We start from the raw sequence: 14,092 nt of genomic DNA, 5'->3' as shown, positions 1-14,092 counted from the left end.
GCTGAGAAATCTCAAGAACTAAATTAAAAGTGAGACTCAGTCGCACTACTCAAGAGTACAGATACAGAAAAAACATAGATGCTGAAACAAGTCAATGGGCAATATGGGCAATTCGCAGAATTTGTCCATCCATCCATCGTTGTAAGGATCACGGGTCGCGGGGGGGGGGGGGGGGCTGGAGCCTATCCCAGCATCTACGGGCGAGAGGCGGGGTTCACCCTGGACAGGTCGCCAGTCCATCGCAGGGTCAACATACAGAGATGAACAGCCATTCACACTCACATTCTGACCTACGGTCAATTTTAGAGTATCAATTAGCCTAGACCGCAAATTGCATGTCTTTGGACGGTGGGAGGAAGCCGGAGTTCTGGAGAGAACCCACGCAGGCACGGGGAGAACATGCAAACTCCACACAGAAAGATCCCGCGCCCAAGCCTGGACTCGAACCCGTAACCTTCTTGCTGTGAGGCCACAGTACGAACCACTGCACCACCGTGCAGCCCCAGAATTTGTCCGATTTATAAAAAAAAAAAAAATAATACACTACAAGCATTAGGAACAAAGTTTTCATTAAAAAACTATCCTACCTCCTCAGAAGTTCTCCTCCTGTCAGGCAGCACCAGAGTGTTGGCGTGGCTGCCCGGGACTATAGTAGATCCTATACTCATCCTGGGCCCCACTAACATGTAGCGTTTGTCTCCTGATCTGTACTGGATGCTGTGACACAGCGTGCCATCATAATTAGCGTCTTGGAGGTATTTGGAAGTGTAGTCTGTGCTCTTGGAGCACTGCATTGCTATCAGCACCACCATGCTGATGAGGAAAAGCAGAGAGACGGAGCCCAAAGTGATCATCAGGTAAAAGGTCACGTGACTGTCCTCCTCAACTTTCGCTGAGCTCTGAAGATCAGAAGCAGCAAAAGCCTCTTTGGGCTCCACAACTTTCAGCAGCACAGTCGCTGTTGCTGACAGGGAGACGTTGCCATTGTCTTTGACCAGTATGATGAGTTTCTGCTCAGCCTCGTCTGTCTCTGTGAATGAGCGCAGTGTCCTGATCTGTCCTGTGTAGCGGTCCAAAGCAAAGAGACTGTGCTCACTCACTTCCTGCAGTGAAAACAGCAACCAGCCGTTATATCCTATATCAGCGTCATAGGCTCGCACTTTAGTCACCAAGTGTCCTACGTTGACATTGCGGGGAATCTCCTCCACACCTTCAGCAGAACCGTTGGAGCTGACTGGATACAGGATGACGGGAGCGTTGTCGTTCTGATCCAGAATGAACACCTTCACTGTCACGTTGCTGCTCAGTGAAGGAGATCCAGAATCTGAGGCCACCACTTGGAACTGGAACGTTTTCAGGGTCTCAAAGTCAAAACTCCTCAGAGCTGAAATGTCTCCAGTTTCACTGTTTATACTCAGGAAGGAAGCCAGTTTATTCTCATCTCTTCCATCTCTTAAGATGTGATAGGAAATCACAGCATTTTCATTCTCATCTCGATCAAAAGCTTTAACAGAGAAGACAGAGGCTCCTGCGTCGTTGCCTTCAGGGACATAGAAAGTATAGGGACTGAGTAAAAACTCGGGACTGTTGTCATTCACATCTGCCACCACAACACTTATTGTCCTCTCAGATGATAACGGAGGCTGACCAGCATCTCTTGCTACAATTGTCAGCTCATATCCATGCTGCTTCTCTCTGTCCAGAGCTGATTTAGTTACTAGTGAGTACATTTTGTCTTGTAGTGATGGTGACAAAGTAAAAGGAACATCTTCATCTACGGAGCAAAGAACTTTTCCATTCAGACCAGAGTCCAAGTCATTGACACTGATCAGAGCAACTGTAGTTCCAGGTCTGGAATCCTCAGGGACTGAGCTGGAAAATGACGTCACTTCGATCTCAGGTGCGTTGTCATTTACGTCAACCACCTTGATAATGACGCTTTTTTCAGTCGTCAGAGGAGCCAGAGCTCTATCCATTGCTCTAATTTCAATTTCGTATCTGTCTTTTTCCTCATAGTCTATCAAACCTTTCACCGTTATTTCGCCTGTGGCTGGATTCATATCAAAAATCTTTAATAATCTCTGACTCACACTGTTACTGAAGGAATAAACGACTTCTCCGTTCGCACCTTCATCTGAATCAGTCGCATTCACTTGAATGACTGTTGTTCCTGACGGAGCGTTTTCATCGAGCATCACTGAATAAACATCTTTAGAGAAAACAGGCGCGTTATCGTTCACATCTAAAACGTTGACTAGAATCTTCATGTCACCTGATCTCGGAGGTTTCCCTCCGTCCAGAGCCGTCAGCACTAACGAATGGCTTCCCGCTGCCTCTCTATCTAAAGCTTTTTGCACAATTAATAGTGGGATTTTTCCATCATCGCCTTTATCTTTAACCTCCAAACGGAAGTGGTCGCTGGGGCTGAGTTTATAGTGTTGGACAGAGAAAGGACCGCTGTCCGGGTCCCGTGCGGCTTTCAGCGGAATTCTCACTCCGGGCAACACCGACTCTGAAATCTCCAGCGTTTTTTCTTTCTCTGGGAAACTGGGAGAATGATCGTTCACATCCAGGACATCAACTCCAACATAGTGAACCTCCAGCGGGTTTTCGAGCACGGTTTTTAGATTCAGTAGACAAGTACTGCTCCTCTCACATACCTCCTCTCTGTCAATCTTCCTGTTTACGTACAGGACGCCGTCGTTCTGATCGAGATGAAAAAGAGGTTCCGGTCTACTCGAGACAATCCGGTACTTTCTTTCCCTCAACCTGCTCTTATCTAATCCCAAATCTTTTGCAACATTGCCGACCGCAGTTCCTTCCTTGACCTCCTCAGAGACTGAATATCTCAGCTGCGCCGATGTCACGCTCCACAAAAGCCCCGCAACCACGTAGCCGAGCCACCATCCTCGCGCTCTTGTTGCCTCGCGTCCTCTTTGTTTCATCATGACAAATAAAACGTCACTTATCCCTGGCAGAATCAATCATCGTCTTGTCCGAAATTTTCGCAATAAATCAGGAGTCGTTCACGCTCACAGCCTTTTCAAATACGTCAAAATGCGGAGCTAAATTTCCAGAAGGGAGCAGCAAAAAGACGAGCGACTCCGCCAGTTACCAACTGAACTGTGGCTGCGCTGAAGAGGTGGATCCAGCATGCAGTGACGACACAAACCGTTATCATGCCAATACACTGACACCATGCGAGCTCAATGCTCACTACAGTTACACTCACCATTTTCACACTTGTAGAGTAACAAAACAAGAAGAACGCTTAACTGAGTAGATATTGTGAGAGGAGACGCCTCGTTTAGCGGAGACGAAAACGAAAACCTCATCCTCTTGTAAGTGAATGTAGGAGGCACCAAAACATCTAAGACTATCAGACGCTTCTGCTTTACAACCTTGAATTCCCTCAAATTGGTATTTATATAAAAAACTTCGGTGTTTACTGAAGCGACCTGGTTTGAGAATTCTCACAAACATAAACAGGGCAGAGAGCCGGGTTTTTCAGCACCATGGACAGTGGCTGTGCCAGTGAGTGATGACTCAGCAACAAGTGGGCCTGCATACACATGGAGGACAACATAGAAGCCTCATATATGAGGATCTGTCTGCTCAAACGTACACAATGTTCCAAATTTTGCAAAAGTTGGGGGAAAAAAAATTTAATATGCTTTGTCATTCAGAGTAAGACAAACATCAAACATGGAGTGTTGCCAAACCTGCATCTGTTGTTCCAATAACTCTTTTGCTTAGAAAGACCAGAGTCCAAACTTGCAGATGAAATCAAGTGAGATGACACACGTGTGCTAACTCTAAAATCCACGTCATAAAACAAAACAATCAAAAAGCAGAAGTCCATACGCTGAATTAATTGATAACCAGACAAATGACCAATACCACTCACATAAATTAGCCAAGTTTGCATCCTACCTCCTCAGAAGTTCTCCTCCTGTCAGGCAGCACCAGAGTGTTGGCGTGGCTGCCCGGGACTATAGTAGATCCTATACTCATCCTGGGCCCCACTAACATGTAGCGTTTGTCTCCTGATCTGTACTGGATGCTGTGACACAGCGTGCCATCATAATTAGCGTCTTGGAGGTATTTGGAAGTGTAGTCTGTGCTCTTGGAGCACTGCATTGCTATCAGCACCACCATGCTGATGAGGAAAAGCAGAGAGACGGAGCCCAAAGTGATCATCAGGTAAAAAGTCACGTGACTGTCCTCCTCAACTTTAGCTGAGCTCTGAAGATCAGAAGCAGCAAAAGCCTCTTTGGGCTCCACAACTTTCAGCAGCACAGTTGCTGTGGCTGACAGGGAGACGTTGCCATTGTCTTTGACCAGTATGATGAGTTTCTGCTCAGCCTCGTCTGTCTCTGTGAATGAGCGCAGTGTCCTGATCTGTCCTGTGTAGCGGTCCAAAGCAAAGAGACTGTGCTCACTCACTTCCTGCAGTGAAAACAGCAACCAGCCGTTATATCCTATATCAGCATCATAGGCTCGCACTTTAGTCACCAAGTGTCCTGCGTTGACATTGCGGGGAATCTCCTCCACACCTTCAGCAGAACCGTTGGAGCTGACTGGATACAGGATGACTGGAGCGTTGTCGTTCTGATCCAGAATGAACACCTTCACTGTCACGTTGCTGCTCAGTGAAGGAGATCCAGAATCTGAGGCCACCACTTGGAACTGGAACGTTTTCAGGGTCTCAAAGTCAAAACTCCTCAGAGCTGAAATGTCTCCAGTTTCACTGTTTATACTCAGGAAGGAAGCCAGTTTATTCTCATCTCTTCCATCTCTTAAGATGTGATAGGAAATCACAGCATTTTCATTCTCATCTCGATCAAAAGCTTTAACAGAGAAGACAGAGGCTCCTGCGTCGTTGCCTTCAGGGACATAGAAAGTATAGAGACTGAGTAAAAACTCGGGACTGTTGTCATTCACATCTGCCACCACAACACTTATTGTCCTCTCAGATGATAACGGAGGCTGACCAGCATCTCTTGCTACAATTGTCAGCTCATATCCATGCTGCTTCTCTCTGTCCAGAGCTGATTTAGTTACTAGTGAGTACATTTTGTCTTGTAGTGATGGTGACAAAGTAAAAGGAACATCTTCATCTACGGAGCAAAGAACTTTTCCATTCAGACCAGAGTCCAAGTCATTGACACTGATCAGAGCAACTGTAGTTCCAGGTCTGGAATCCTCAGGGACTGAGCTGGAAAATGACGTCACTTCGATCTCAGGTGCGTTGTCATTTATGTCAACCACCTTGATAATGACGTTTTTTTCAGTCGTCAGAGGAGGGAGACCTTTATCTGACGCTTGAATCTCTATTTCATAGTTATCCTTCTCCTCGTAGTCTATAGGGCCGCTGACTGTGATTTCTCCTGTCGTTGGGTTGATGTTGAACAGCTTGAACAAACGATGACTCACACTGTTACCGAATGAGTAAACGACTTCTCCGTTAGGACCGTCATCTCGATCGGTTGCATTCACCTGAACAACCGGTGTGCCTACTGCAGCATTTTCAGAGAGTGTGACAGTGTAAATGTCCTTAGAAAAAATGGGGGCGTTATCATTTACATCAAGGACAGTTATTGAAATATTCATGTCACCTGATCGCGGAGGCTTCCCCCCGTCCAGAGCCGTGAGCACTAATGAATGGCTTCCTGCTGCCTCTCTATCCAACATTTTTTGCAAAACTAATATCGGTATTTTCCCATCTTCTCCCCTGTCTCGAACCTCCAAACGGAAGTGATCGTTGTGGCTCAGTTTATAGTGCTGCACGGAGAACTGACCACTGTCTAGATCATGTGAGGGTTTGAGCTGGAAACGCGCTCCCGGAATAACAGACTCGTATATTTCCAACATCTTCTCTTTCTCCTGGAAACTGGGAGAATGATCGTTTACATCCAGGACCTCGACCCCTACGTAGTGAACCTCCAGCGGGTTTTCCAGCACAGTTTTCAGATTAACTAAACACGTACTGCTCTGCGCGCACACCTCCTCTCTGTCTATCTTGCGGCTCACATACAGGACGCCGTCGTTCTGATTCACATGAAAAAGCGGGTCTCCGCCACTGGAAACGATCCGGTATTTCCTTTCTTTGAGCGAGCTTCTCTCTAATCCAAGGTCTTTCGCGATATTTCCAACCGCAGTTCCTTCGTTAACTCCCTCCGAGACTGAATATCTCAATTGTGCCGAAGTCACAGTCCACAACAGCACAGCCACGCAGCCGAGCAGACACCCTCTTCCGTTCCGCCTCTCGTATCGCCTTTGTTCCATGGCTCAACCCGGAATGAGCAGTCACCATTCACAAGAACAAATCCACGAAACAAGGATAGAATGCGAGGACACGATGTACGAAAAGGTTCATCCTCTTCCTGCAGTCACCGATGTGAGGGCACAAACTGAAAATTTACCAGGCAACCGAAAGCGGAGAACCGACTGAGCTCACGCCGAGCGGAGGACCCACTCAGGAGGTGGAACCAGAATACGGTGACTTCAATCACATGACGTGGCTGACGTGCGCGATTACACTGACACCTAGCGATCTAACGGCTCATTGCAGGAAACCGAAAGCCATCGTCAGACAACAGGAGCACGACGCTGTTTCTCACCTGTTTAAAGCAGCTGAAGAACTTCAGTCTGAACCCGAATTATCCGTCAGATATGCGTCAGGATCAGGTTTGCTTGAAGTCAGCAGGTGCATCGAGCCAATGTCTGGGAACATGTTTCCTTATTATGATTAAATCACATGACTTGAAACACCAAGTCGTGTGTATATAAACTTCAACTTCGGAGCTCGGGTGAGCAAACACAGTTAGCACCACAGACAGCGCAGAGAACACTGATGGAGCGTCACCAGCTGGTGGTGAACGCGTCCCTCTCCTCCTGTCTGCTGGTTTATGTTTTACAGTGTTGTGTCTGATAGGAACTCCTCTGAATGAGGGTTTGGTCAGGATGGCAGCATGTCGATGCAGTAAACTCAAGTATCACATATTTGTTTAAACCTCATCCAAATACGCATAAGGCATTGTGGTTCATGGTCAAGTCCATCTGTTTTTGTAACATTGCCAGAGTGAAATGTTAAGAAATGACAAAGACAAACATTATAGATCTCTGTTGCTCAAAGCAATACTCTTTTACCAAAACAAACACACACTCCCCAGCTGCATGCTGTCAGTCAAAAATCAGAATAATTACAAAAAATGCTCACAGACAAACTCGAATAGACAGAGCAGGACACAATGTCATACCTTCTAAAGATATTGAAAGGCCACAGGGATGCACAATGATGAATTTGCAAATGTGATTTTTTTTGGGAAATTATTCCTTACCTCATCAGTTACTCTCCTCCTGTCAGGCAGCACCAGAGTGTTGGCGTGGCTGCCCGGGACTATAGTAGATCCTATACTCATCCTGGGCCCCACTAACATGTAGCGTTTGTCTCCTGATCTGTACTGGATGCTGTGACACAGCGTGCCATCATAATTAGCGTCTTGGAGGTATTTGGAAGTGTAGTCTGTGCTCTTGGAGCACTGCATTGCTATCAGCACCACCATGCTGATGAGGAAAAGCAGAGAGACGGAGCCCAAAGTGATCATCAGGTAAAAGGTCACGTGACTGTCCTCCTCAACTTTAGCTGAGCTCTGAAGATCAGAAGCAGCAAAAGCCTCTTTGGGCTCCACAACTTTCAGCAGCACAGTCGCTGTTGCTGACAGGGAGACGTTGCCATTGTCTTTGACCAGTATGATGAGTTTCTGCTCAGCCTCGTCTGTCTCTGTGAATGAGCGCAGTGTCCTGATCTGTCCTGTGTAGCGGTCCAAAGCAAAGAGACTGTGCTCACTCACTTCCTGCAGTGAAAACAGCAACCAGCCGTTATATCCTATATCAGCGTCATAGGCTCGCACTTTAGTCACCAAGTGTCCTACGTTGACATTGCGGGGAATCTCCTCCACACCTTCAGCAGAACCGTTGGAGCTGACTGGATACAGGATGACTGGAGCATTGTCGTTCTGATCCAGAATGAACACCTTCACTGTCACGTTGCTGCTCAGCGAAGGAGATCCAGAATCTGAGGCCACCACTTGGAACTGGAACGTTTTCAGGGTCTCAAAGTCAAAACTCCTCAGAGCTGAAATGTCTCCAGTTTCACTGTTTATACTCAGGAAGGAAGCCAGTTTATTCTCATCTCTTCCATCTCTTAAGATGTGATAGGAAATCACAGCATTTTCATTCTCATCTCGATCAAAAGCTTTAACAGAGAAGACAGAGGCTCCTGCGTCGTTGCCTTCAGGGACATAGAAAGTATAGGGACTGAGTAAAAACTCGGGACTGTTGTCATTCACATCTGCCACCACAACACTTATTGTCCTCTCAGATGATAACGGAGGCTGACCAGCATCTCTTGCTACAATTGTCAGCTCATATCCATGCTGCTTCTCTCTGTCCAGAGCTGATTTAGTTACTAGTGAGTACATTTTGTCTTGTAGTGATGGTGACAAAGTAAAAGGAACATCTTCATCTACGGCGCAAAGAACTTTTCCATTCAGACCAGAGTCCAAGTCATTGACACTGATCAGAGCAACTGTAGTTCCAGGTCTGGAATCCTCAGGGACTGAGCTGGCAAATGACGTCACTTCGATCTCAGGTGCGTTGTCATTTACGTCAACCACCTTGATAATGACGCTTTTGTGGGCTGACATAGGAGCTAGACTTTTGTCTGACGCTTGAATTTCAATTTCGTATCTGTCTTTTTCCTCATAGTCTATCAAACCTTTCACGATAATTTCACCTGTGGATGGATTGATGTCAAAAAGCTTTAATAATCTACGATTGAAAATGCTGCTGAAGGAATAAACGACTTCTCCGTTCGCACCTTCATCTGAATCAGTCGCATTCACTTGAATGACTGTTGTTCCTAACGGAGCGTTTTCATCGAGCATCACTGAATAAACATCTTTAGAGAAAACAGGCGCGTTATCGTTCACATCTAAAACGTTGACTAGAATCTTCATGTCACCTGATCTCGGAGGTTTCCCTCCGTCCAGAGCCGTCAGCACTAACGAATGGCTTCCCGCTGCCTCTCTATCTAAAGCTTTTTGTACAATTAATAGTGGGATTTTTCCATCATCGCCTTTATCTTTCACCTCCAAACGGAAGTGGTCGCTGGGGCTGAGTTTATAGTGTTGGACAGAGAAAGGACCGCTGTCCGGGTCCCGTGCGGGTTCAAGAGGAATTCGTGTTCCCGGTAAAAAAGACTCGGAAATCTCCAGTATTTTCTCTTTCTCTTGAAAAGTTGGAGAATGATCGTTTATGTCCTGAATTTCAACTGCAACATAGTGCACCTCCAGCGGGTTTTCCAGCACCGTCTTCAGGTTGATCAGGCATGAGCTGCTCCGCTCGCACACCGCCTCTCTGTCGATGTTCCGGCTCACATACAGGACGCCGTCGTCCTGATTCACATAAAAAAGCGGATCGGGCTTACTTGTAACAATGCGATACTTCCTTTCCTTCAACGTGTTTCTATCTAGTCCCAAATCTTTCGCTATATTGCCAACAACCGTCCCTTTGTTAACGTCCTCCGAAACTGAATATCTTATTTGTGCCGAGGCGACCCTCCACACCAGCACAGCAACCAGGCAGCCGATCAAACTCGCCCCTCGTCTCTCGGATCTTCTTTGTTCCATGATTAAGCAGAGAAGATCAGGAACCCGTCACACACAAATCACGCTAGGTCCATGTCTGTGTCTGAAACGTTCATCCTCTTTCTACCACCACGAACACGACGACAAGAGACGACACAAAGGCAGCGCGAAGCAATTGCATCTCTGGTGACGCGGAGTTGTTTGGGCGGTCAGGAGGTGGAACAGAAGAGCTGCGTCTGCGTCCTCAGCGCTGACTGCAACAACTACACTGACACCATGCGATCTCAAACCTCCACTGCACCACAGAAGAAGAAGAAAGCAACACATGGGACAGAAACTACTTGCTCGGCCAACTCACAACAGTGAGAGGACTCCTATTAGACAACGAGACTGCGCTCTCTCGTAGCTTGATCTGAATACAGATGGAGTTGTACAGAAACTCTGGAGGGAAGAGATTTACACAATTCGAGAGTTATCACTGAGAAGACCTGGTTATTGGTTTGATTTAAGAGTTATATTTTGTAAACTTATACTTGGAAATCAGAGTAAATCATTTCAGTGACGGGCAGCTATCATGCTGCTCATGTCCAACTACATTTGGTGGGAGTGTTCACATTTCCACTTTGTGACACAAATGTCTGAGTGTGCTCACGCACATAAAAGTAGCCAGCTCTTGTTTGTTTGAGGTGACTTTCACCTTATCAAAGTAGCAAAGATCAATAGGAACCTAGCAAGTGTAAAATAAAAAAAAAAAACAACGAAAAAGAACCCTGTCTTAAAAGTAAGAAAAAATTCTATATATCCTGTCAACACAAGCAAATCAAAAAGTGTTAAGAGAAGTGGAACAGAAGGAGTTCACAAAGTTGTGTGTTTTAAGAGAATCAGCAAATGAAAGTTGATGCAGTTCTTTCACACTTTGCAGGTTGAGTCAATGACGGATGAGATGTAGATGCAGCTTCACAGCTCAGGTCACCCAGTCCAGATCACCTCATGCCAAGAACTGAGTTATTGATGGAATACTGATTCAGACTTTCAAATGCCAGTGGATCCAATGTCTTGCTCTGTAAATTCACAACCTGGTCTGAGTAGAGGATCTAGTAGATTACACAGCAAAGGATGTAACTAACAAACAACCTACCACAACTTCCATGACATATCCAAAACTTTGTTTAGTGAAATGGCTTAATTCTTAATTATTCCTTACCTCCTCGGAAGTTCTCCTCCTGTCAGGCAGCACCAGAGTGTTGGCGTGGCTGCCCGGGACTATAGTAGATCCTATACTCATCCTGGGCCCCACTAACATGTAGCGTTTGTCTCCTGATCTGTACTGGATGCTGTGACACAGCGTGCCATCATAATTAGCGTCCTGGAGGTATTTGGAAGTGTAGTCTGTGCTCTTGGAGCACTGCATTGCTATCAGCACCACCATGCTGATGAGGAAAAGCAGAGAGACGGAGCCCAAAGTGATCATCAGGTAAAAAGTCACGTGACTGTCCTCCTCAACTTTAGCTGAGCTCTGAAGATCAGAAGCAGCAAAAGCCTCTTTGGGCTCCACAACTTTCAGCAGCACAGTCGCTGTTGCTGACAGGGAGACGTTGCCATTGTCTTTGACCAGTATGATGAGTTTCTGCTCAGCCTCGTCTGTCTCTGTGAATGAGCGCAGTGTCCTGATCTGTCCTGTGTAGCGGTCCAAAGCAAAGAGACTGTGCTCACTCACTTCCTGCAGTGAAAACAGCAACCAGCCGTTATATCCTATATCAGCGTCATAGGCTCGCACTTTAGTCACCAAGTGTCCTACGTTGACATTGCGGGGAATCTCCTCCACACCTTCAGCAGAACCGTTGGAGCTGACTGGATACAGGATGACAGGAGCGTTGTCGTTCTGATCCAGAATGAACACCTTCACTGTCACGTTGCTGCTCAGCGGAGGAGATCCAGAATCTGAGGCCACCACTTGGAACTGGAACGTTTTCAGGGTCTCAAAGTCAAAACTCCTCAGAGCTGAAATGTCTCCAGTTTCACTGTTTATACTCAGGAAGGAAGCCAGTTTATTCTCATCTCTTCCATCTCTTAAGATGTGATAGGAAATCACAGCATTTTCATTCTCATCTCGATCAAAAGCTTTAACAGAGAAGACAGAGGCTCCTGCGTCGTTGCCTTCAGGGACATAGAAAGTATAGGGACTGAGTAAAAACTCAGGACTGTTGTCATTCACATCTGCCACCACAACACTTATTGTCCTCTCAGATGATAATGGAGGCTGACCAGCATCTCTTGCTACAATTGTCAGCTCATATCCATGCTGCTTCTCTCTGTCCAGAGCTGATTTAGTGACTAGTGAGTACATTTTGTCTTGTAGTGATGGTGACAAAGTAAAAGGAACATCTTCATCTACGGAGCAAAGAACTTTTCCATTCAGACCAGAGTCCAAGTCATTGACACTGATCAGAGCAACTGTAGTTCCAGGTCTGGAATCCTCAGGGACTGAGCTGGCAAATGACGTCACTTCGATCTCAGGTGCGTTGTCATTTACGTCAACCACCTTGATAATGACGCTTTTTTCAGTCGCCAGAGGAGCCAGAGCTCTATCCATTGCTCTAATTTCAATCTCATATTTATCTCTCTCTTCGTAGTCTATTAAACCTTTCACAACTATGTCACCCGTTGACGGTTTGATGTCAAATAATTTTAAGAACCTTTGATTGATATGGTTGGTAAATGAATAAACGACTTCTCCGTTCGCACCTTCATCTGAATCAGTCGCATTCACTTGAATGACTGTTGTTCCTAACGGAGCGTTTTCATCGAGCATCACTGAATAAACATCTTTAGAGAAAACAGGCGCGTTATCGTTAATATCTAAAACGTTGACTATAATATTAATTTCGCCTGATCTCGGAGGTTTCCCTCCGTCCAGAGCCGTCAGCACTAACGAATGGCTTCCCGCGGCCTCTCTATCTAAAGCTTTTTGAACAACCAATACAGGTATTTTACCATCATCTCCCTTATCTTTAACCTCCAGGCGAAAGTGATCGCTCTGGGTTAGTTTATATTTTTGCACTGATAAATCACCACTGTCCGGATCCCGCGCTGCTTGTAACTGAATTCTCACTCCGGGCAACACCGACTCTGAAATCTCCAGCTTTGTTTCTTCCTCTGGGAAACTGGGAGAATGATCGTTCACATCCAGCACCTCCACTCCAACATAGTGAACCTCCAGTGGGTTTTCTAGCACGGTTTTTAGATTCAGTAGACACCGACTGCTCTGCGCGCACACCTCCTCTCTGTCAATCTTGCGGCTGACGTACAGGACGCCGTCGTTTTGATTCACATGGAAAAGCGGGTCCGGGTTGCTCGACACCACGCGGTACTTCCTCTCCTTCAACGTTCCTTTATCTAATCCCAGGTCCTTTGCTATATTCCCAACCACCGTTCCTTCGTTAACTTCCTCGGAGACCGAATATCGTATCTGGGCCGAAGCTACGTTCAACAAAAGCGCAGCAGCCACACACCCGGCCAGACGCCTCATTGGGTCGGATCTTCTTTGTTCCATGATTAAACCAGAAAAGTGCAGCAGTCCATCATGAGAACCCTCTTTCAAGAATAGAATCTCGCGCTTCCCATGTCGTTGAAATCAACCTTCCTCCTGCAGAAATGGTTGTAACCTGGAGTCCAGCAAGGACACAATACGCTGTGAGGGACTGCGCTGATATCAGGGGGAGGGCGATGTTTAAGGGGAGGAACCAAAGGGCTGTGACGACGAGCTGCTGTGGAACTGCTGACTTCTTACGTTAGACTGACACCATGCGCCCAAACGTCCCTCGGAGAACGAACGCCAGAGCGTTTCGGACAGTCTGGGAATAGTTCTGTAAAATTGTGGATCGCACAAAAGTAGCTGAGGGATTAAACGATAAACTGGTGCGCACAAAATTTCCATCAAATAAACTTCCTTCATGGACTGCGTTACATGTGACGTCAGATGATTTGTGTTACAGTTGGTGAACAGAACTCAACGGACAATGAGACACTTTCAGCACCAAGGACAGTGAATTCAGCCAACTGCACCTCAGCGTGACTTTATCTGGTAGAAATGTCAGTGTTTTATGACACAGTTATACACCATTAACTGTAGAATCGTGGAGCTTTCCGTCCTGACACGTCGGGTCATATTTCAGTGTGTTCGTCTATCATGTGTGACACTGCTGATGTAACACGTCTGCATCTCAAATCAATCCGCTCTTCCTTTCTTGAAGTTTGCGTCTCCTCATCTTACTAACTTCAATCAACGTGATCTGAACTGCTACCACCACAAAAAATCCAACCCTCAATCCACCAAACCTTGAACTTGGATCAGCTACAAGCAGTCATCACATCATGGCCGGCACTATTTCTTCAATAGCAACAAGTCAAAAAAATCAGCAAAGCTCTTCAAATTCATT

The 14,092-nt window shown here is 46.2% G+C and overlaps 1 protein-coding gene, 1 long non-coding RNA gene and 1 pseudogene across 6 annotated transcripts in view; 1 reads left to right on the top strand and 2 right to left on the bottom strand.

Moving 5' to 3' along the window:
* Window positions 1-14,092, top strand: part of LOC147251059 (uncharacterized) — a 168,987-nt gene that overhangs the window by 89,819 nt on the left and 65,076 nt on the right. The gene's annotated exons all lie outside the window — the stretch shown is intronic.
* Window positions 1-14,092, bottom strand: part of LOC147251074 (protocadherin alpha-13-like) — a 145,749-nt gene that overhangs the window by 118,345 nt on the left and 13,312 nt on the right. Inside the window, exon 1 of one of the 5 annotated variants that reach the window (XM_086221599.1) lies at window positions 10,858-13,343. The exons of 2 other annotated variants lie outside the window; for them this stretch is intronic. In XM_086221599.1, the coding sequence (XP_086077725.1) occupies window positions 10,858-13,206 (2,349 nt within the window). In that variant the 5' untranslated portion in view covers window positions 13,207-13,343. Of the gene's footprint in view, window positions 1-587; window positions 3,088-7,343; window positions 9,916-10,857; window positions 13,344-14,092 lie in introns of those variants that run through there. 2 more of the 5 variants (XM_086221598.1, XM_086221595.1) reach the window with 2 other exon arrangements.
* On the bottom strand, window positions 3,913-6,477 carry LOC147251077 (protocadherin alpha-8 pseudogene; annotated as a pseudogene).

The sequence above is a fragment of the Aulostomus chinensis genome, chromosome 13, assembly GCF_037954235.1.
Source record: "Aulostomus chinensis isolate RoL2024-O1b breed Wild chromosome 13, RoL_Achi_v1.0, whole genome shotgun sequence".
NCBI classification, from domain to species: domain Eukaryota; kingdom Metazoa; phylum Chordata; class Actinopteri; order Syngnathiformes; family Aulostomidae; genus Aulostomus; species Aulostomus chinensis.
The sequence above is the reverse complement of the archived record's forward strand: the minus strand, read 5'-3'. Positions and strand labels throughout refer to the sequence as shown.